This window comes from Oratosquilla oratoria, chromosome 15 (genome assembly GCF_046742065.1).
Source record: "Oratosquilla oratoria isolate Oo_2021 chromosome 15, ASM4674206v1, whole genome shotgun sequence".
NCBI lineage: Eukaryota > Metazoa > Arthropoda > Malacostraca > Stomatopoda > Squillidae > Oratosquilla > Oratosquilla oratoria.
In genome coordinates this window covers 11379145-11403177 of record NC_134791.1, presented here as the reverse complement: position 1 = coordinate 11403177, position 24033 = coordinate 11379145, and the positions used below count along the sequence as shown (strand labels likewise).

General features: G+C 43.5%; 1 protein-coding gene across 2 annotated transcripts in view; it reads right to left on the bottom strand.

Moving 5' to 3' along the window:
- Positions 1 to 1160: 1160 nt before the first annotated feature.
- Positions 1161 to 24033, bottom strand: part of LOC143033287 (uncharacterized) — a 149510-nt gene continuing 126637 nt past the window's right edge. For both annotated transcript variants that reach the window (XM_076198551.1, XM_076198552.1), the window contains exons 3-6: positions 12039 to 12177; positions 10432 to 10624; positions 9057 to 9260; positions 1161 to 6500 (exon numbers count right to left, since the gene is read on the bottom strand). In XM_076198551.1, coding sequence (XP_076054666.1) covers positions 5628 to 6500; positions 9057 to 9260; positions 10432 to 10548 — 1194 coding nt within the window. In that variant the 5' untranslated portion in view covers positions 10549 to 10624; positions 12039 to 12177 and the 3' untranslated portion in view covers positions 1161 to 5627. The remainder of the gene's footprint in view (positions 6501 to 9056; positions 9261 to 10431; positions 10625 to 12038; positions 12178 to 24033) is intronic.

Sequence of the window (24033 nt, the reverse complement as noted above, 5' to 3'; positions counted from 1 at the left end):
CAACCTAAAATACTGCATATACCAAAACAAGCACCAGCATGATTAAGTGCTTGTTCTTCCTCTGCAGCATCCAAGAGTGAAGTCATCTCCCATCTTGCATAGTTAATAGTTGCACTCTTGATACCTTTAGAAATAGGATCACCCATCACTACCTTCCTCACCTCAATCATAGTCGTAATCCTAATTCTGATCCCACCCTTAACCTTTATCCTAATCCCATTCCTAATCCAAATCTTGTCCATAGCCCTTAATTCCCCCGCTCACCATGCCACCCATGAGCAGCCTAAGCAGGTTCCCATAAAGAATAAAAGAGAAGTACAGTATTAAATCTTTCTTCATATCTGATGTTTTAAGTAGTTTTTCTAACCATTTTGGAGTACCTTTGTACAAAAAAGAATGAAGACCATGTATTTGCTATAGAATATGTCCAGTGATGTCCAGCACTGCAATACTTGACTATGGTAGGCCTACTAGTAATGTTCAACAGCTGGAGTTGCATTATACAAGAGGTATATAAAAAAAATCATCTTTTCACAAAAAGAAAAAGAAAAAAAAAAGTTGGGGGCAAGCAGTCCTGTCTCCAGTTGTGGAATGCTGCAACTGGAACAGGGTTTTCCTACAAATCCCTTACAGAATGTTATGTTATGTTGTTGGTGTGTATGATTGTGTACAATGCAGTCTTCCATAATGTGTTGTGTAGCATGTGGTGCAGCATTACATCCTGGACAACCTGCAATGCTATCATCCAGCCTCTTATGGTAATTTAGAAGGGCAGGGTGGTGGCCACATCTCAGTCTGACCAGGTTACCTCTGTCCTCTTGGGTGATAAGATTCAGAGGGATCCATATTAAGGGGTCTGGCATGAAGGAGTGACATCATCTTTAAGGCTTTTATTCTGGCTGATGATGTGTCACTTCATTCAGCTATGAGAAAATTCCACTCCTGAAAGGATAACAGGTGCCAAGTGGTGTTTTCCTCAATATTTGTAAAATGTGTTTTGTATGAACGTGCTTAATCTTCCAGGTTCAGACATAAGTCAAATAACCACACTTTTGAGCAGATCCACTCTTTTCTTTTCCAAAGATTCTTCCAGAGACTTAATTTGTTTCTTCAAAGGAGTCATGTGTTTGTCTTTTGATAAAGGATGTTAACACAGTATACTGTATCACTTTTATTTAACCTGGATGTTAGATATAGGTTGATATATTGCTGCAGGGCTGCAGTATATCTGTCGGCATTCTTATATTTAAATTTTTGGAATCATAGATGTCTGAAACCTTTCCTCAGTTTATAATGTAAATATGTATCACAAAATGAACATATTCGTCATTAACATGGGTAAGATATACCAGTACATGAGTATCTTACATTAAAAAAAGAGACTTTATGTGAATTAATTACCATGCTGCAGGTTCAATTTAGTTATACAAAATAGTTTTAGTGTAGATGACGGCTGGAAGTTGCAAATAGAAAAGGAAGGAAATCAGTTACATGAACGAGTCCCATCAATTGTTAGTCGCATTTGGTGTGCCTAGCACAAGACTTAAGAGAAGTTTCTGTCATGCAGTGATAAATGATGCAATAAGTAACTTTAAGGATTTTGGACCAAGTGGATAATGGTTCCGTAAATAATTTCTCACAGTAGATTGGTATGATGAACCAGTACCACAGTTTGATGGGAAAATGATAATTCATCCCAATATACCATTATTGTTTAATCCATTCACCTGACATAGGGTGTTCGAACTACTGCCTGGCACCTTTGCTCAATGTATCACCCACTGAAATATGTAGACAGAGCTCTTAACCCTTGTACTATGACCGGCTAATATACAAATTTTGCAGTGGCCAAGGTACTTGCACCTCTGTGCCACACCTCCATATGGAACTGTGGTTCTCCTGTATGAGAAATCTGGGGCAACAGATTAATTGGTTACTGTGACCAATGCCAAATAAACTAGTATTTAGGTGAAGGCAGAACCTCATCCTTAAGGATGGGGTCTTGTACCTCACAATTCTTAGGCCAACAGTTTGGTAGGACTAATACAGAAAACCAGTTTCCCTTCTTTTTATTTACTTAGTTGTTGTTTCCAGCTCGCCACTCACATGAATATTATAATACAGTATTTCTTATAAGTGAGCTGAACCTGTATCGAGCAGTATCAATACTTTGTATTATACAAAGGCATGAGATAGCATAAAGCTGGCATGCATTTTGTACCTAACTGCATGCATTGTTCTCCAAGAGTAAATAAAGAAGATTAGGTCTGCATAATTGCATGCTTGATTGAATTTACAAATGAGGAACTAATAAGGTTGGAAAGTTTGGTAAGGGTTTAGTCTTTATTAAAATTAGGCTGAAGTCTGGCTGTACCTATGCACAAGTACATGCCATACATTGAAAAACATTACCAATGAGTCAAATTCTGTTTTAGGTGATGAATATGGAGAGGAAGGAATGCAGTCATTCATTTTATTCTATGAGTTTTTATAAGTTAGACTATCAGTTAAATAAAAAGAAATGGTGCACTAGAGATCACTCAACTTTTATGATAAAAATACAACCACTGTTGGTATGGAAGACAGCTGACACTTTCAACTGCAAAACATGATGGTCTTGGATACTGTCAGCATTTCTGTATATGAAAAGCTGGTTTCTAAAACTGCTGTTATTTTTGTTTCAAGGAAAAAAAATATTCATGGAACTTTATAACAAGTATAGTGCATCTTTAATCACTCAAGAAAAATTGGTGATGCTTTACATCAAAATATTCATATTGTCATTGTTCTACAAATGTAGAAATTGTATCCTACTCAGTCATGCCATATCTGAATTATATAGCCACTTCATACTTTCACCACAGAAAGTGTGTTGAGGGCTTACGAAACTGAGGAATGGATATCGTGAACATACACCAGTCAAGACAACATCTAAAATTTAACATAATTACAGTTTTCACACATGTGCAAACAAATGAACTTAGTGTAACCACAATAACATCTGTAACATCTCATTAAAGGTAAAAATGAGTATATATAACTATGAATGATATGATGTGATAAACCCAGGGATATACGTGATTTGCACAAAACCGAGAATGACGTTTCAGATTGCACAAAATAATTTTGACTACTTTGTATTCGTAGGGTTCTCACAGGAACCTTGCAGCATATGAGCTTTTAGACATTGTTTGGAGACTGAGTACCAGCCCACAGGGCTGAATCCTTAACAAGGATGATAAAAAGTGGAGGCTAAATATAAAATACACTATAATGTAATTATGATTGTGCACATCACATATAGATGTTACAGGGTGTGCTATGCAAGGGATAAAAAAAAAAATTAAAGTTTGTGCAAGCATACATTTCACAGTACAACATCCATTTCTTTAAGTAGGACAATGAAAGCAAGTAACAACAAGTACTAACAGCTAGGACAATTGAACAACACAAATTTCCTAATATCAAAATCATTGTAAACATAGTCTGAAGACCATCTCCAATTGAACATGCAAATGTGTGATGCAGGAAATGATATCAACAACAACCACAAGTTTTCTGATTGATACAATATATCAAAACAAGTTGCAATATGTTAGTCTTGGTATTATATTACAGATACCAGTACAACTGAGCTTATGCATATTGGTGTTCACAAACCAAAATAATCTTGCAAACATTTTGGGAGTTGTTTTGATAAAAATATCTAAAATCTTTGTAGCCTTTCAGTCAAGCAGTATCTTGAAATGTCTTGAAAAGGCATGGCCTCAATATTGGACGTCAATTTTTAACTCGCTAGATAGCAGTAATGTGTCTAGTTGATCTACCCTACCATTTTAAGTTACAGTTGAATGGTTCTGTACACAGATCTTTTTGTAGAGAATTACTGGTACAGCTAAGTAAGCTCGTTAACACTGCAGACAACTATGCTGAAGGAGTAGCTATTCATTTGTTATTATGCCACTAATCAACAGTCTATTGTAAAACCTAATGGTAATACAAGTAGAAAATAACGCATGCCAAATCTGAGATACTTTGCTGTTATGGTCGACTTATAAAAATAGTTTTTGAATTATATAGTTTTTTATATTCTCCAACTTAATTTTATTGTAACAGCTGATGTTCAAGTTTGGGAAAGAAATTGATTATTGAAAAGAGGAGATGTTTGTTTGAATATTATCACTAAGAAGAGCTTTCTGATTTTAGATTTATTTCACTGAAAGTGTAATTCAAAGGGAAGGCAGTAGAAGGAAGTGTTTGCAGCTTCTAGACAAAGCTTTCAAAATATTTTCATATTACAGTATATACAGTAGGTTGGTCCTCATTCCATTCATCTTTAATATCCTAATTATTGTTTGACACATAACTACATCTTGTTTGACACGTAACTACATCTTGAGTTACCATTAATCAATAATTTATTTTTCTCAGCCATTATCTAGAGTTATCAAGATGTTGTTGTTCTGTATCTTTTCACCTGTTGATAATATTTATTTAAGCAAATATGTCACTAATGAGGAAAGAGTTGTTGAATGGGTGCCCCATTGTAATCTGTCAGTTACGGGTGACAAAATTACTTTGTGTATATATTATCTGTATTATCCTTTGAAATATGGCATTCATAGTCATTGTCTTCAGAATTGTGGACATGCTTCAACACTGATGGTTTTGCAACTTATTTCAGATAGTACATCAGATTAAAATCTAATATGCATCACTTGGGACCAGTGACAATACCTACAAGTGGTGGTCCTGTGAGATGGATGTCAGAAAGTCATCTTCCCACCAGCCATCTTCAAAACCCATCAACATCATGATCTCTATCTGGAGGTGTATTCCCAAAGGGGTGACACTTAGTATCCAGGCTAGGCCCAAGATCTCTGAATTAATTTTGACTGTATTTCCTCCACCTTTACTCATGAGGACAGCTTACAGCCAATGGCTGTGTCCTTCCTCCCAGTACTACAAGCCAATGATATACAAACAGTCCCACACTAATACAACACACACACATGACCTGTCCAGTGTTCCTTCCCAGAGAAATCTATGGGAAGGCCTGAGGACCATTGCCAACCTCCGTGGGGCTGAGTTTCCAGTCAGTGAATCTGAGGGCAACAATTATTATAATCCTTGTATCACTTTTTATAGGCTATTCTTTCATTTTGCCCACTTAATGTCATTTACTCTTTGAATAACTGTTCTTTTTTGTCAACATCCGTACTCAGATGATTTCACATGGAGCAACATTGAACCCACAACCAATTATCATTTGTCACTTACTGATGGGACATCATAGCGAGTATTGCACTTGCATGATATGACTAGTTCTCATCCTGTTTCAAATTTGAAAAGGTGGTACAGAAGTGTAGATATTCTGGTAAATAGTGATGTGTGACATTATGTGGTTAACTGATAACCAAATTGTTTTGTATAGGATCACACTGAACATGAATAATCATCAATGAACTAGAAACATATCTGAGCCTTAGAAACCAGCAAACTTGAATAGCCACATTGTTAACTGCAAATAAGAAAATAAGGAGCTGATGTAGAAGTGGACTTATGAAGCTGGTGGGGTTCATGGTGAATATTTAAAAGCTCATAGTGAAATCATCTGGGACCGCCACTCAGAGAATCGAAGACGACGCCAGGTCAGCAACGAGCTCAAGTACTCGTTCTTCTCTGGCCTGTACTCCTAGGGCAATGTCTACACTGCCCACAATGACCATTGCTGCCATTGCTTGTGCACTTTCATAGTCTTCTTTAAGGTTCTCCAGAGTATATTTGAGAGTCTTCTCTTCAATTCCGTAAAGACGAATGCGTGCTAAGAAAGCTTCCCAGTAGGAAGATAGAATTGTTGAAGCATGATCTCTTCGTACTTTGGGAGGAACGGAAGTGCACAGTAGGAGGGCCAAGTCAATGGAAGGGCGGCCCATCATTATCATTTGCCAGTCAATAATTCGGCAAGTCTCTTCTTCTTCCTCTTTGCCAAAGAGTAAGTTGTTGCACCAGAAGTCATTATGCACTAGGACATTGAGTTTGTCTGATGGAGTGAGAACCTTCCTGAACACCTCACTAGCCCTCTGCCCAGTGTAACGGTGTAATACATCCAGTACAGCCTTGTGTTCTGTTTTATTTTCCAAGAAACGTAACAGGAGAGGGAGTCCTCGATCAACAAGACTCTGGAAAGAGGTGACTGCCTGGTCCACTGTCATCAAATAGGGGAATTTGTCTTCCAACTTTATGTTCTCTTTGACCTGCATGGCATATGAAGCTGCATGAATCTTAGCTAACTGTCCTAAAGCTAGTTCTGCTTGTTTCTGACTCAAGCCTTTGGTGAGATCCAGTATAGCATATCCCTCCACCTTGAGGTCACTGAGAACAAGAATAGACTCTGCTCCTGGACGGTAAACGGCATGGAAGCACTCGGGCACTGCAAGACGTCCTGCCTCCTCCTCTGGAAGATATTTCTGTTCAATATCCTTCAGGGCAGGAAGAATCTGTGGAAGAAAATAAAATTGTATAGAAAGGGGACCACAGTCAAGCAATGAAATAATCTATTTATTTTATGAGAATTTCAATTTTCATCTGTATATGATGTGATGATGTTATGAATTTAAGAGTGGAATCAATCAATATCAGTCAATTCATTGCCTTAGGTTGCTCTTGTAAGAGACCAATAGTCCCCAGGTAAGTGGCAATGACCTACAGCTTGGCCTGTGTGTCATTCAAGGAGAATATGTGCTGCTTTCTGGATAGAACGAGATTGGGGCAGTATGTAATGAGATATTCAATTTCAAAATCAATGAATATTTAGACTACATCAATAAGTTTGTTTATTTGTTTTATTTTAATTTTTCCAGTTACAGTACTGTACTGGAAATGTTTGTATCAAAAAGCTCTTTTAGAAATTATAGTTCATATTAAGCAGAAGGACACAAGATAAATGAGAAGTAACTTGTTTGAGTATTTCCTCAAGTGATATTTATTGATATTTTGCCCTGTTCTGAGCAAATGTGAGGATAATTGATCAGTAGAAAACCATGTTCAAAAGCTATTTAACCACCACATGAATTTCATCATGTAAACATTCATTGCCGAGTATTTTCTATATACAGTACCATACTTTATGTATTCTAAAGTATTTATTTGTGCTTTGCGATACTTTTTTTTTTTTCTAATTTTATTATTAAACCATATCATCATATCATTTTATTTTATTTATTTTTTATTTATTATTCAGCAATAAACAATGTTCCAAACTATAAATTGATTGGGGTGAATATGAAAACAAATAGAATCATATGGGGTTTTTATGAAATTATATCCAGCATCTCCACTTTGGGTGTGGTAGTGCAAACCCACTTACAATCTTAGCCAAACCATCAGTAATTGAGCATATCCTTTCCATCCAGTTCCTGATGGTTGTCTGGTTGGTTAACAATATAACAAATGGGAATGTGATAGTTATCCTACATATATAGAGAAATCAAAAGAAACTGCTGTTCATGTTCGAAGTAAACAAAGAAACAGGACATTAAGGATTTTGAGACGGTCCTGTAAAACTTGCTTATGGATTACTTTTGCTTACAATACGTTTCTTCCCGTATGGAACAGATCCACACGGACAGCAATGTTTGGCTTTGGAAGGTTTCAACCATTTCAGCCCAGTACAGGTATGTACTATAATCAGAGCTATCTTTTAAATTTCTTAAGTTGATAGTCTACTCTCATAGGGCCCCAAATTTGTGGTTCTCTCTTTTACTTGATCTTGAACATGGAGGAATCCTTTTCCTCTATATTAATTGATTTCTCATATATGTATTGCTATATATAGTGCATTCCCCATTATTTGCTCATGCAATATCCAAAGGCAATATGCTTAAGGTGACAATTTGGCTGAAATGAACTAGTATCCTACAAATGTTTGTACTTCAGTTAACTGAATGTTAATTGTGAAGGCTGCATGCCTATTTTTGTGTTTAAGATATGCACAATGTATTTTTTCCTTCACAGTAGCCTATTTGTGGCATTTCTAGTTTAGTGCTCAAATTGTTTTATCAGCTTCTTTAAGTTTTGAATTTCTGTTTTATTAAAAAAAAAAAAAAGAAATTTTGGTTCCATTTTGAGGGATACTTTGGAGGTTGTCAACCATTGTTTCCAGTATGAAGTCTAGTTTTTGTTTGTGTTTTTGATCAGGGATAACCAGGCTATGAAATCAGAGTTGAATGTAGTGTATATGAAGATATTTTGATAATAATATCTGTTGCCTTGAGTTTCACTGACTAGAAACCAATGCACCACATTTGGCTGGTGGTATTCCTCAAGTCCTCCCATAGATCTCTGGGAAGAAATGTTAGGTTGTTGTTGTTGTTGTTGTCATTCCACAGACTGTCTGTCCGAGCAGTCCCTTCTCCCCAAAGAATGCCACGGCCAAAACAGGGTTTTCCCACAAATCCTTTATAGAGTGTATGTTGTGTTGTTTGCATGCATGATTGTGTATAATGCAGTCTTCCATTATGTGTTGAATAGTATGGGGTGAAGTGTTACTTCCTGTTGGGTGGCTGTCTTTTGTGCATAAGTGTGGAATTGTTTCTGTTTTACCAGCTTACAGTAGTAGGAAGACGGGAACAGTCTCCTGTTGGTAGCTGACCTTGTGTGAAAAGATATGGGAAATAGTGTAAAAAATAGAGAGTTCTTCTATCAATATCAAAGACTTTTTCCACTTTATAAGAGAGGTAGCCTGACAGGGGTCTTGTGCCTGGATACATTAAGGAGACTGAGGGGCGTACTTAAGAAACCTTTCGCCACCCCTAGCAAACGCTTTCTACCATTAGAAAGAAGGATTTGAATAACTTCAGTCGCTATCATTATGAAGATTATCGGTAGATTCTATAGATAAACCAGTAAGCAAGATAAAATTAACCAGAAACTCAAGTGGAATTGCAGTTTCTAATGGAAGAAAGTGACCGCCAGGGTAGTGAGCCAGAGGAAGTTCCCCCATCCCCGTTCTCGACAGTCCCCAGTCCTTACCACCTGCAGATCACCGAACTCACCTCGTTGTAGAATTTTATTTCCCGGAGGTCGAACTGCGTTTCGATGACAAAGGCGCGGTTGAAGGGGTCCTGGGGCAGGAGCTTTGCCAGGAGGTGGAGGCGGTTGCTGACGCCGTCGGCCGTGTAGGTCACGTCGAGGGCCAGGATGTCCGAGAGGTACCCATCGCCGTCGCTGCATCCCGGCGTGATGGCCCACTTCTGAACCTGCGGAGGAGTTGATATGTTAAGTTATGGGCTGTAGTTTACCAGCGCTTATATCCGTGAAGGTGGAGGAAGGAGGGCGGAGAGAGGAAGGTCATTGGAAGTCAGGGTGGTCCTAATCATAAAGAATCTCTCTGTCTCTCTCTCTCTCTCTCTCTCTCTCTCTCTCTCTCTCTCTCTCTCTCTCTCTCTCTCTCTCTCTCTCTCTCTCTCTCTCTCTCTCTCTCTCTCTCCCCCTTTCTCCTTCTCTCTCCTTCTCCCTCTCCCTCTCTCCCCCTCCCTTTCCCTCTCTCCCCCCTCCCTCCCCCTCACTCCTCCCCTCCCCCTCACTCCTTCCCTCCTCCTTCCCTCCCCCTCTCTCCCCCTTCCTCCGCCTCTCTCCCCCTCCCTCCACCTCTCTCCCCCCTCTCTCCACCTCCCTCTCCCCCCTCTCTCCCCCTCCCTCCACCTCTCTCCACCCTCTCTCACCCTCTCTCCCCCTCCCTCACCCTCTCTCTTCTCTCCCCCTCTCTTCTCTCCCCCCCCTCTCTCTCTCTCTCTCTCTCTCTCTCTCTCTCTCTCTCTCTCTCTCTCTCTCTCTCTCTTGCTCTTCGAACTGGTGTAAGTAATTAATTTCGCTAGATATTTATGAAGTAGACTTGTTACGTATTTAATCTGGCCAAGACTAATTAAGTAGGTGTGGGTACGGATATCATGCATTATATAAAGGTCAGGAGTTTCCCAAATTATTCTCGACAGGTTAAACACTTCAGGGATAAACACAATTAACTGGGGTTTAAGTCTTAAACCATATCAGAACCAGTTTAATGATAAATGTGGAACCCAAAAGGGGGGCTCGGTCTGTCGTGACCCAGTTCAAACGAGGGTCCAGTCCTCCCCTGAAGCTGTGTTATACTGTAGTGTATATTACGCGCGCACGCAGACACACACACACACACATACTCTCTCTCTCTCTCTCTCTCTCTCTCACACACACACACATTCACGCACACACACACGATCACTCACGCACACACAGACACACACACACACCACGCACACACACACACAATCACTCACGCACACACAGACAGACACACACACAACTGTTCCTCTCTTAAGAATTTTTTTGTCGTATTTTATTTTATTTTGTTTTACTTCATCTTATTTCTAAAATGGAGAGACTCCTCCTCACCTTGAGTTGGGGCTCGGCCCCGGGAGTGACTGTCCGGTGGTAGCCTTCGAGGATCGTCTCGAGCCACTCCTGGGTGACGCTCTTGTCGTCTGAGGGCGAGGAGCAGTTGGAGGCCATGGCGGCGCCTCCGGGGTCCTTCCTCGCAGGGGGACGGAGTCCTAGCAGGGGTCCTTGGGGTCTCCAGAAGCCGATCCTGCAACGGGGTTTTCAATGCAGTGAGGAGTCTACGTCAGGAGGTCATTAGCTGCGGCCGAAGCCGCCATGGTTCTCCCTCACCCTCCCTCCCTCTCTCCCTCTGGTGGTCGTTGGGAATCGTCCCCAGGTACTCGGACTGACGAGGACGGGGTGAAACCTAACGCTCCACTTGGGGGAGAGTTGTATAATAGTTATTGTATTATTTAATTTCCAGTTAAAAGTCGAAGGTCTCCTAACCCCTTCAACACGGTTTCCCGAATCTCCCTTTCCTTCCCTTCGGAGGAATTAGAAATAACGCTCTTCAATGCGGTGACGCCTTCGTAGATTTTGTAATATCAGATGATTTTACTTACACACACACACACACACACACACACACACACACACACACTCACACTCACACTCAATCTGGAACACACTGGACAAAACATTAGTGCGTACAAAAAACATACGCGAATTTAAGAGCATACTAGACACTGCGAGATCCAAAGGCGAAACACCACGAGCATAGCTCCCCTTCCCGTAAGATACAACTAGGTAAATACACACACATACACGCCTATGTAGGATTTTACTCGATCTAATCCCAGACGATTTAGATAAAATAGAAGAAAATATAATTAAATAAATAACAGATAAAATAAAGGTAAGAGGATGAAATCAATATAGAGAAATTGTGGTCCAGTAGTTATACGCTAACCGGGCAACCCCGGAATGGGAACCTCGACCGATGGTTCCGGGACAGTCGTGAAACCCAATCCTCACTCCCGGACGGTCTACGGAACCGGTAACCGGAACACGTCATGTTAGGGTGACTCTTCCCCAAGTTGGGGTTCGAGTCACCCGTCCCCATGTTGGGGTTCGGGTCACTCGTCCCCGAGTTGGGGTTCGGGTGACCCTTCCCCAAGTTGGGGTTCGGGTCACCCGTCCCAATGTTTGAATTGGAGTGATCTGTCCCGAAGTTGGGGTTCGGTTAACCCATCCCTAAGTTGGGATTCGGATGACCTACCCCCATGTTGGGATTAGGGCGACCCATTCCCAAGTTGGGGTTTGGGCGACCCATCCCTAAATGGGATTCGGGCGACCCATCCCTAAGTTGGGGTTCGGATGACCCATCCCTAAGTTGGGATTTGGGGAACCCACCCCCAAGTTGGAATTCGGGCGACCCATTCCCAAGTTGGGGTTCGGGCGACCAATTTCCATGGGGTTCGGTTAACCCATCCCTAAGTTGGGATTCAGGCAACCCACCCCCAAGTTGGTATTCGGGCGACCCATTCCCAAGTTGGGATTCGGGCGACCCATCCCTAAGTTGGGGTTCGGGCGACCCATCCCGAAGTTAGGGTTCGGATTTGGAATGGCTTTGGTGAAACCGGGCCCCCTTTTAGGGAACAGTGGGGAACCTGTGGACTGACCAGGAGCACGGGCGTTGCTGGTGACGGGCGGCAGTGGTCGGGAGCTCGAGAGGAGTTGCTCTCTTTCTCTCTTTTGTGCGTTTTTCGGAAACGGTCCTTGAGTGAGAAGTTGTAGGCTGCCTCGCCTGCCTGGCTCGACCTGTTGGCAAAACAAAGAAATCTTAGTACTGAAAAAAAAAAAAATCATAATTTTTCTAATTTATTTATTCTGGACCAACTTGTAGAATAAAATGTCATTACCGAAGAGGAGTCATTGATTGTAAGTTATTTATGTAACTTGTTTGTTTTGATGCACTTGATAATTTTTCCTGGTTCCGTCTGGCGATTTCATTCAGCGGGAAACGTGAGCAACGAAATACATCAAAGCAGAAATCACGATTGAAATGATGACATTTGGCTGATGGGTGGGAGACCGCATGGGGACTTGTAATTATGTCCGTAGCCAACTTGAGGCGTCTTTACCTTGGCTCAATCACCCCTCACACTCATTTCCCTTAGCCTTCGTCTTAATCACCTCGCTGAACCTGGTAGTCTAATTGCCCAATTAGATTCTTTCCTTTGGAGCTTCCAAGAAGAAGAAGAGAAGCGCTGAGCTGCGATTGAGACAGTCACCTTTGCCTTATGGGCTAGGACTTCATTCAGGGCATGCCAAGATCGGAACCGAACCGCTACTCGGCACATGAAATAAATTATATAAACCCCCAGGCTACGATGACAGCGATTCTCAAACTGTGCGCCGCGACTACCCCGTAAGTGCGCCGCATAAGTTTTTATCGATAGGTATGTGTATTTATTATTATTATTATTATTACACACATGCACGCACATATTCGTTCTAATATTATACCAAATGTGTATTTGTGTGTCAGTGGAATATGTATCAAACTTACACTATCCTGACTGTTGAGTTGATGCGCCGTCAAAGCCCAAGATGTGTCATTAGTGCGCCGCTGAGCAATTAACTTTGAGAACCTCTAGTCTAGACTCTTATCTCTTGTTTCGTCAAGCGGTTTGGCATAACGTTTTAGTTAAAGTGGTGAAACTATTTCTATTAGTGGCGCCCTTGAAGGGTTTTATTCTGGCTATGGACAAGCGATTATGTGTATTGAATTTTAGGAACGTTATTGTAAAGAGATGGGTTAAGTCTGGAATAGTGCAGTAAATAAGAAATAGATAAATAAATAAAAAACGCACCCACGTAAGAAAGCAGCTCGGGAACAGAGTTTAATCTTTATATTACAGTTAGGTAAATGCAAGTAAACGCACACACATACACACGCACACACGCAGTCATGCACACACAGTTATATTTATGCATGCTTGCATGTATGTATGCGTGCTTGTATGTATGTATGCATGCTTGTATGTATGAGTGCATGTTTGTATTTATGTATGCTTGTATGTATGCATGCATGTATGTATGTATATACATGCCTGTGAACGTAGCACAGTCTTCTTGTTGCAAGAGGTTCAGTTATTTATACTTGGGTCCAGTCAGGGTTAAACTAAACAGGCTCTCGCGTCTTACATTCAAAGAGCATTTCATGGGATTTTTTTTTGGCCTTTTCATTTCGGCTTTGCAGTTTGCATGAAAAGGAATGTTTTATGTTAATGTGAGGCGGTGCCACAAGGACCTCAGAGACGCATACGCAAAGGAAAATTAGGCTAAAAGTCGGTAACCCGCATTGCTACAGAAACCTGTCCCATGCAGGTCAGAAACCTTGATCAGGAAGACGAGTTTGTTCTGATTATTGACTGGAAACCTACGGTTTCTGGTTCATCTAGTGCAATCATAGCAGATCACTGATGGATATAATATATCAGTATGTATAATGTTTCTGTATTATATAGTAATGATATTTATACCGTTTAGTAGGGAAGTTAGCTGGCTGAGCGGGTTAGGGCGTCGTTACTTCCGGCGAAGGTCGAGGGGGGATGGCGGTTCGAATCCTGCCACCGGCGAAGTTGACGCTAGGGCATGGTTCATTAAATTCCACGCTACAAAGTCTTCTGTAAGGGGCACCGCCCTAGCCTTCCGTTGGGAGAAGTTTGTGACATCAAACTTTTTTTAGGAGTTTGCGTGGAGCAGTGGACAGCGTTCTTGACTGGAACGCGGAAGGATCCTGTTTCGATCCCCGGTAAGTGCTGGACATTAGAGGTGCCGCAGGCAAGTGCCTCATTTCAGTGTTACTTTGACAGAATAATTGCAGAGCACCCCGTTGGCAACATTAGCAAAGAAAATCTCCCGCCTGGTTTTGAAAAACGGGGGAATGGGGGAGATGGATGCTGTGACGTGTGCTGCACTGAATCCTGAAATGTGGGGTTGTTGTGGCTCCTGATATTTGAGGGAACTTCATGATTCACGCTGAAACGGGACCCTCGATCGATCCAACAATTTTTAGCTGCGGGGCCGAAGCCGCCGCCCCCCGTCATGCTTTCAAGCAGTTGAAAATAGAACTCTTGGAATAGAAAGCTAGAGAGGTAGAGAGAGAGGCTGGGGGGGAGGAAGAGAGCAGGAGAATGAGGGGACATTGAGAGAAAGAGAGAGGGAGAGAGGCATGGTAAGGGATATAAGGGGGAAGGGGGAGGAAGAAAACAAGAGAATGAGAAGACGCTGAGAGAGAGCGGGAGAGAGGCAGGGGAAGGGACAAAGGGGAGAAGGGAGAGAGAGAGGAGGAAGGAAAGAGAGAGAGGGGAAGGAAAGAGAGAGAGAGAGGGGAAGGGGTTAGGAGGACCAAGGGAATAAGGTAGACAGCCAGGGAGATAGAGAAAGGTGCGTTTCAATTATTTAAGCCTCTCTCCTTCTTCCTTCCCCTTTTGTGATTCCTCTCCTCCCCGTTCGCGTCCCTCCTCCTCCTCCTCCTCCTCCTCCTCCTTCTCCTTCTCCTCCTCCCCTCGTGTCCCTCCCATCTCTCACCGAAGGGAAATCAAATCCTTATGTGTCGCTGCACTCCCCTCTCCCCCTCTCCCCCTCTCCCCCTCCCTCTTCCTTGACCTCATCTGACCTGGGTGTCTTGTTTCTGTGTCAACTTTAACCCAAGGGCTTTCGACCATGGGGGGATTCCCCCCCCCCTCACCCCAGGGGGAATTTTAGGGCTTCAAAGGGGGAAGTTGGGACCGCGTATTTTCAGACTTGGACCATTGGAACATTGATCTTTCAGTTACTAACGACAGTCCTGAAGTCTGCTGTATGTGTCGTCCAGAGGGCGTCTCACTTTTTGCAAGTGTCACAGATGACATTGGCAATATAGATGAAAAATTCACCTTTGAGTGAAATTAATTCAAAATCTATATGATGGGTTGACATCCATTTTAGCTAGTCTCAACAACATTACGAAATGTCTCAAATTGTGAGTATTTTTTTTTTTTTTTTGGGGGGGACACCCGATTTCATTCTGGGGTCTCGGTCGCCAAAGGACCCCGTTCGAGGCATGGACCGACCCTCAGCTGTGTTTAAATCACGTGACGCTTGCCATGCAGGCATCTAGACCGGGAGCCACTGTAATGAAGCGGTTACCGCGATTACGTAATTGCTCTCCACATTAATGTTGTCATTACTGCATTTAGTCCCCCCTCACCCCTCCCCGCCCCCCCCTTCCTCCCCATCCCTCCCTCCCACTTTCACGACCGCTTTTGTCATTTGACGGATAAATTATTCTTTTAATTACGCTTAAATGAATCCCCCTTCCCCGCCCCCCCCCCCCTGCCCTCATAATGTATTTTGTATCATCTTTTCTTTCCTCGGTGCGCAGGTGACGAAGTCGGAAAGGTACTACTCTCGCATTCTCTAACTTGTGGGTTCGAATCCCGCACTTCTCTCCGACTCCCAACAAGTGACAGTTAACTTCCTCAGTAGTCCAAGCGCATAGGACAAAAGTAATAGATTCGGCCGCAGCTCCTCAGCACCTCCTGGCGTACGCTCCTCACCCTCTTTCCCCCGGCCCTCTTCGGGTCCACAAAGCCCACAACAGAGGAACATAAGAATACAGGATTTTGATAACTTCACTGGTTATATACTTACGGAATTTACCCGTAGATTTTTCGTAGATGACCTAGTAACCCAGGTCAACTTAATCAAGAAAATTGGTCAAAATTTACTTTTTTATTGGTCGAAAGTGCTCGCCTGGAAGGGAATAATTGCCGATCACGAGTCTCGCACGTGATCTGTGATGAATCACTCCAGAGCTCAAATTGGATCACAAAGCTACCTAAAGGAGGTTGACCGCTTCCTGCGATGGTGCTGTCGGTATCGTACTCGACACGTGAGCCCAAAGTCCCCTGTGAAGGGGTACTAGTGATTGTCACGCGCCCTGGGAGCCTGTTTGGCTTCCGATGAAGTTATAGCTTGAGGACAACGAATACAATAGAGTACAGTACCCCTCGAATGGAGGCTTTGCAACACAGCCGTCGCTACAAGGAGATAACTCTTAAGTTACACGACTAATCTCGTTAGGTTGAAATTTAATCTACTTGGTCCTTTGGTCCTCTCTGAGGCTTTGTGTCGTTGCTTATTGTCCCTGGACACTTTGGTAACCAAGGATAGGCTCAGTAAACACAAATAACAATAACGAAGACAACGAGAACAACAAAGGGATATTGGTAATAAAATTAGGATTTTGATCAGACATAACAAGAGCACTGCTGATTGTAAAAATAAAAAGAAAAGAAAAAAAACAGGAATAGGAATAAAAAAGATGCTGTGATAATGCAGGGAACAAGTTGACATAAAATAGAAACTATGGGTGCCGTTATGGCTTAACTCGATTAATTTTTTTTTCTTCCGTACCGGGTGGTTCTTTTCCTGGCTGCCGCCGGATTATTTCATTCATTTTTCGTGACAACTTCAGTATTGAAGGAAGTAATGGTGTTCATATGATGCAAGTGGTATGTGGGAACGGAGTTCAGTGGGCTTACCATAGGTAGGAGGACACTTGGAAATACATCCAAGCCATGAGTAGGTGGACACTTGACCGCACAGTGAGGCTCACCACAGGTAGGGGGACACTTTGAAACACATCCAGGTATATCTCATAGATAGAGAGGGGGGACACTTGACCACTCATTGAGGCTTCCTATAGGTCGGAGGGACACTTTGAAACACATTCAGGCATATAATAGGTAGAGAGAGGGGACATTTGACTAATTGAGATTTACTATAGGAAGGGGGGCACTTTGAAACACATCCAAACGTACCATAGGTAGAGAGGGGGACACTTGACCACTCACTGAGGCTCAATATAGGTAGGGAGAACACTGAAACACATACAGGCATACCATAGGTAGAGAGGGGGACACTTGACCACTCAATGAGGCTCACTATAGGTAGGGAGAACACTGAAACACATACAGGCATACCATAGGTAGAGAGGGGGATATTTGACCACACATTGAGGCTCACTATAGGTAGAGGGGATACTTTGAAACACATCCAGGCATACCATAGGATGATAGGTCGAGGGGAGAATACTTTAATCACACATTGAGGTTCACCATAGGTAGGAAGGACACTTCGAAACACATTCAGACATACTATAGGTAGAGAGGGGGACATTTGACAACACGTTCACGCATACGTACGTAACGGGGCATTTGGCCACATATTCAAGCATATGATATGCTTGAATATGTGGCCATTTGATTTCACATTCAGATAGACCACAGATAGGGGAGACATTTGACCACACATTGTAGGTGATGCACAGGTCATTATGACAACCATCACACCACCTCCACTGTGCGATGAAGTTAGCTAGCTAGCTAGCCACGTCTAGTTCCCTCATTCTTATTCTCACTCTGTTGTGGATATGGCACACATACACACACACACACACACACACACACACACACACATATATATATATATATATATATATATATATATATAGTTACAGATGAATATGAAGGATTTCGAAACACTTGAAATATCTCAGTTGTGGGAAATTTAAAGAATTTGTTCACCCTCCGACTGCGGAAGTGGCTTCCCTCAGGTATAAAAATAAATAAATAAATAAATACATAAATAAATGAATAGATAAATCCGTCGGCGGCGAGCAAAATAAACATCCAGGTCGTAAGACGCAGTGGGAGGTTATGAATGCCTTTGTTGGCGTTATGTCCCATTTCCCAACAGTAGTAAAGATACTTTTTTAACCACACATTCTCCAAGAGTAAGCGACCTTTGTTGCTGTGGCACGCTGGCTTCCATCTTGTTTCGTACCGCGTAACACCCGGGTTCGAATCCAACAGTTATCAATAACTACAACTCGCCCTGGCAGTCTAAGCATACAGACCAAAGGCTTTAGTCACAGTTCGGCGCCTCCTGGGGAACCCCTCCCGAAGCCTCTTTGGTGTTAGACGATTTTATTCAGCCGAGGGAGGGGTGAGGGGAGGAGGGAGGATGGGAGTGAGGAATCAAGACTAAAGGCGTTAATGTTGTACAAATGTCCGCCCCCCCCCCCCTACTGGAGCCGAGGTCTTCCTTGCGCCAGGGGATCTTTTGTCCTCCCAGGCCATTTGCGCGTGAAAGCCCTCTTCAGGTCATTATATATGTCGACTCTCTTTTTTCTCCCACTCCTCTCTCTCCTCTCTCTCTCTCATCTCTCTCCTCTTTCTCTCTCTCGCTCTCGGCTTTCTCTCCCCTTTCTCGCTCTCTCTCCTCTCTCCTCTCTCCCTCTTCTCTCTTTCCTCTCTCCTCTCTCCCCTTCTCTCTCTCTCTCCCTCTCCTTTCTCTTCTCTCTTTCTCCTCTCCTCTTTTTCTCCTCTCCTCTCTTTCCTCTCCTTTCCTCTCTCCTCTCTTTCTCTCTCTCTCTCTCCTCTCCTCTCTTTCTCTCTCTCTTGCTTCCAGACCTTCCATCTTTGGGAAAAAATTACAGCCTGTCACAAAAATCTTGAGCCTTTTGTTTCTGATATCATGCATTGTAATGCAAATTTTGTATTGAAAAATATACCTATTACTGACCAAGAGATATTGCATTGTTTCATTTGTATTATGAAATATACAGTGATTCAGAATCTTGTAATTCAACTGTACAGTCGTGTCATAAAGTTCTTCGGTAGTTGTGTGGTATCCTTTGATGTTAGTTTATTTGTTATTTATTTATTTATTTATTTGTTTATTTTAGCATACATGCTTTGATATTAGTTGATTTATTTATTTATCTTTTTTATTATTATAATTATATATTTGTTATATTTCAACATCCATACATATACCAAAGGCCCTTTCCCCATATAAAGAGGTGGGACAGCCACCCCTCACCCACCCAACATCTATTTGTGGCCTCTTTACTCTTTTCTCACAGCTCTCTTATGGATAAAGAGTCATCCCTCTCTCCCGCGGTTAGGCGGTTACCCCGTTAACCTAGAGAGTTTCAATCTATTGTACCCGGAGTCCCCTTTAAGGTGAATAAAATCACTCGGCGCCAGCTGGCATGACGTCACGACGGGCACAGATGGGTTGAGTGGGGCAGAGGAACTCCTGAGGTCGATTGGACCACGAGCAGCTCCTCGAACTCACCTGAAGAATCTTTCGTTCGTTCCTTCGTTCTTTCTTTCTTCTGGCAAGAGAAACCACTTAGAGTCCGACAACTTGAGGACCTACACCTCCCGTCCCCCTCCCCACCCCCCAAACTTTCCTTTTCCCCCTTCTACTCATCCTTCTCCTTCCCCTCACTGTTCTCATCCTTCTCCTTATCCTCATCCTTCTGCTTCCCCTCACTGTTCTCATCCTTCTCCTTATCCTCATCCTTCTCCCCCTCACTGTTCTCATCCTTCTCCTCATCCTTCTTCTCCTCATCCTTTTTCCCCTCACTCTTCTCATCCTTTTCCTTCCCCTCACTCTTCTCATCCTTCTCCTTTCCCTCTTTGTTCTCAACCTTCTCCTTCCCCTTCTCATCCTTCTTCTTCCCCTCACTGTTCTCATCCTTCCCCTTCTCCTCATCCTTCTTCCCCTCACTGTTCTCAACCTTCTCCTTCCCCTCACTGTTCTCATTCTTCTCCTTTTCCTCATCCTTCTCCTTCCCTTCATCCTTCTCCTTCCCTTCACTGTTCTTGTCCTTCTCCTTCTCCTCATCCTTCTCCTTCCCCTCACTGTTCTCATCCTTCTCCTTCTCCTCATCCTTCTCCTTCCCCTCTTTGTTCTCAACCTTCTCCTTCCCCTCACTGTTCTCATCCTTCTCCTTTTCCTCATCCTTTTCCTTCCCTTCACTGTTCTCGTCCTTCTCCTTCTCCTCATCCTTCTCCTTCCCCTCACTGTTCTCATCCTTCCCCTTCTCCTCATTCTTCTCCTTCCCCTCACTGTTCCTTCTCCTTCTCCTCATCCGTCTCCTTCCCCTCAGTGTTCTCATCCTTGTCCTTCTCCTCATCCTTTACCTTCCCCTCACTGTTCTCACCCTTCTCCTTCCCCTCACTGTTCTCCTCCTTCTCCTCCTCATCCTTCTCCTTCCCCTCACTGTTCTCCTCCTCCTCCTCCTTCTTCTTCCCCTCACTGTTCTCATCTTTCTCCTTCCCCTCACTGTTCTCATCTTTCCCCTTCTCCTCATCCTTCCCCTTCCCCTCACTGTTCTCATCCTTCCCCTTATCCCTCTCCTTCCCCTCACTGTTCTCATCCTTCTCCTTCTCCTCATTGTCCTCACCCTTTCCACCTTTTCCTTCTCCTTTTCCTCCCCATTCTTTTTCTGCGCCCTTTTCCCTTCTACTTCTTCTTCCCCCCTTCTCTTTCTTCTCCTTCCCACTCTCCTCCTTCTCTTTCTCTTCCTCCTTCCCATTTTCTTTCTTCTCTTTCTCTTCTTCCTTTCTCTTCTTCTCTTTCTCTTCCTTCTTCCCCTTCTCCTTCTCCTCCTCCCCCTTTCCTTCCTCCTCCCCAGTAGGTTCTGTTGTTGTTCGTTTGTCCATGTAACTCCATATAACTCCTTCTTTCTTCCTTTCTCCCCCTTCCCTTTTTCCTTCCCTTTCCCTTTTCCCTTCCCCTTCCCTTTCCCTTTTTCCTTCCCTTTCCCTTTTTCCTTCCCTTCCCTTTCCCTTTTTCCTTCCCTTCCCTTTTTCCTTCCCTTTCCCTTTTTCCTTCTTCCCTTTTCCATCCCCTTTCCCTGCCCTTTCCCTTCCCTTTCTCCTCCCCTTTCCCTCCCCTTTCCCTCCCCTTTCTTCTCCCCTTTCCCTCCCCTTTCTCCTTCCCTTTCCCTTCCCTTTCTCCTTCCCCTTTCCCTTTCTCCTCCTCTTTCCCCTTCCCTTTCTCTTTCCCCCTCCCTTTCTCCTCCCCTTTCCCTTCCCTTTCTCCTCCTTTCCCTCTCCCTCCATCCTCGTTCCTCCTCAGTCCCTCTTCCTCCTCATCTCCTTCGTCTTCTCCACCCCCTCCCCCTCCCATTCTTCTTCTTCACGAGACTCCTCATTCTCCCAGCTTTCCCATTTTATGGTCTGCACTCCCGCTCCCACTCCCACTCCCATTGTTCTTCGCCCTCCCCCCCCTTTCCTACCATGCTTACCTGATGTCTCCAACCTACTCCTTCCGTACTTATTCCTCTTCATCCTCGTACCCTTTCCTCTTTGCCTCCTCTTCCTCTTTGTCCCTTTTTCAGTTTTTTATTTTTTATTTTTCCATCGTTCCTCTTCCTGTTCCTCCTCATCTTTTTCCTCATCTTTTTCCCCCTCCTATTCCTCTTCGTCCTCCTCCTCGGCCTGGCACTCCTCTTTCTTCTCCTCTTCCTTCTCCTCTTCCTCCTTCTCCTCCTCCTCTTCCCCCCTTCGCCTCATTTTCTCCTTTTCTTCTTTTCTCTTCCAAATTTTCCTTCTCCTACTATAGCTTTTTAGTCTCCCTCTCCTCCCATCCTTCCACCTTTCCATCCTCCTCCTCCTCCTCTTCCTCTTCTTCCTCCTCCTCTTCGTCGTAAAATTTTTCGCCACTTTTCGCCTCTCGTTAAGGCCCCACCGAGACGCTAATAACATCCTTAGGCCCTTCCCCCCCTTTTCCTTCCTTTCCCCCCTTTCCTCTCTTTGTCCTCCCCTTTTCCCCTTCCCCCCTTTCCCTCCGTTTGTCCCTCTTTCCCCCCTCCCCCCTTTCCCCCCTTTTCCCTCTTTTCCCCTTTCCCCTCCTTTGTCCCTTTCCCCCTTTTCCCACCTTTGTCCCTCATTTCCCCCTTCCCCCTTTGTCCCTTTTCCCCCTTTTCCCTCTTTGTCCCCTTTTTCCCTCTTTTCCCCTTTCCCCTCCTTTGTCCCATTCCCCCTTTTCCAACCTTTGTCCCTTATTTCACCCTTCCCCCTTTGTCCTATTTCCCCCTTTCCCCTTTGTCCCTTTCCCCCCTTTTCCCTCTTTTCCCCTTTCCCCTCTTTCGTCCTCCTCTGTCCCTTTCCCCACCTTTGTCCCTCATTTCCCCCTTCCCCCTTTTTCCCCCTACCACCTTTGTCCCTTTTTCTCCCCTTTCCCCCTTTGTCCCTTTCCACCCTTTCCCCTCTCTGTCCCCCTTTTCCCCCTTTGTCCCTCTTTTCCCGAAAGCCCACTTGGTGCGCTGGACGCCGCCCCTGTCCCCGGCTGCTCGAGACCGCCTGTTGGCAGCCAGAACCAAATGAGTCAAGTGTGCCACAGTGTGCTACAATGCATCGCAATATAAGAAAGCTGACAGGAGACCTGTTGGTCTATAACAAGGTCGGATGGCAAATAATAATAATAATAATAACAATGATAATGATAATATTAATGATAGTAATAATAATAATGAAAATGATAATAATAATAATAATAATTGATAACAATAACAATAATAGTGATAATAATAATAACAATAATAGTGATAATAATAATAATGATAGTAATAATAAGAAGAATGGTGATGGTGTTAATTATAGAAATATTGAGATTAGAAAATGTAAAAATAGAATAAAATAGAAACGGAGAAATAAAGAAAGGCAAGAGAGCAAAAGAGTGGCTAAGCCAGAAAAATAACTGGAAGGGATTTACCTAGAGTTCGTTTCCTCCCACGCCAATGCCATTTATTTTTGTTTCATCATTATTTTGATAATTTTTCTTATTTCCTCTCTCTCTCTCTCTTTCTCTCTCTCTCTCTCTCTCTCTCTCTCTTTCTCTCTCTCTCTCACTTCTCTTCCCAGTGCTCTTCCTCCCTCTTCGCTTCCTCCCTCTTTCCTCTCTTCTCTTTCCACTCTCCTCCCTCTCTCTCTCTCTTTCTCTCTCTCTCTCCCTCTCTCTCTCTCTCTCTCTCTCTCTCTCTCTCTCTCTCTCTCTCTCTCTCTCTCTCTCTCTCTCTCTCTCTCTCTCCGCCCTCGTTTCCCCTCTGGAATTTCTCCCCTCTTCTGGCCGTGAATTCCCATCGTTCCTCATCGTTCTACCTTCCCTTGCCACTCCCTCTTCGTGTCGCATCTCTCTCTCTCTCTCTCTCTCTCTCTCTCTCTCTCTCTCTCTCTCTCTCTCTCTCTTTCTTCTCTCTTCCCCCTTTTCTTCCCTCCTCCCCTCTTCCCCTCGTGGGTGTCCTTATCTCCCTCTTCTCCCCTTCTTCCCCTTTTCATTCCCTTTTCTTTGTCTTTCCTCCCCTCATCCCTCATTCCCCTCTTTCTCTCACCTCTTTTTCTTTCTTTTTTTTTCTTTCTCCCGTCACATTTTTTATTTCTTCTTCCCATTTCTTTCTTCCCTTCCTTTCTCTCTCTTCTCCTCTCCCTTTCATCCCCTCCTCTTCATGTCTTGGATATTCTAACCTTACTTTCTTATCTTTCTCTTTTCCCTGTGTTCTTGTTTTTCATTGTCAGTACACCATTTCCATTCCTCACTCCTTCCCCCTTCCTCCCCCCTTCCCCCCCTTCTCTGTCCCCCCCCCTTCGCAGTGTCTTGCTTTCTCTTTCCTTTCCTCCTCCTCCTCCTCCTCCTCCTCCTCCTCCTCTTCTTCTTCTTCCATCGGATGTTATTTCCCCCTTCGTCCTCCTCTCCTCCTCCCTCTCTCGGCGTCTTCATTTGCTCTTCCTTTCTTTATTTCTTTCTCTTTCTCGTTCTCCATTC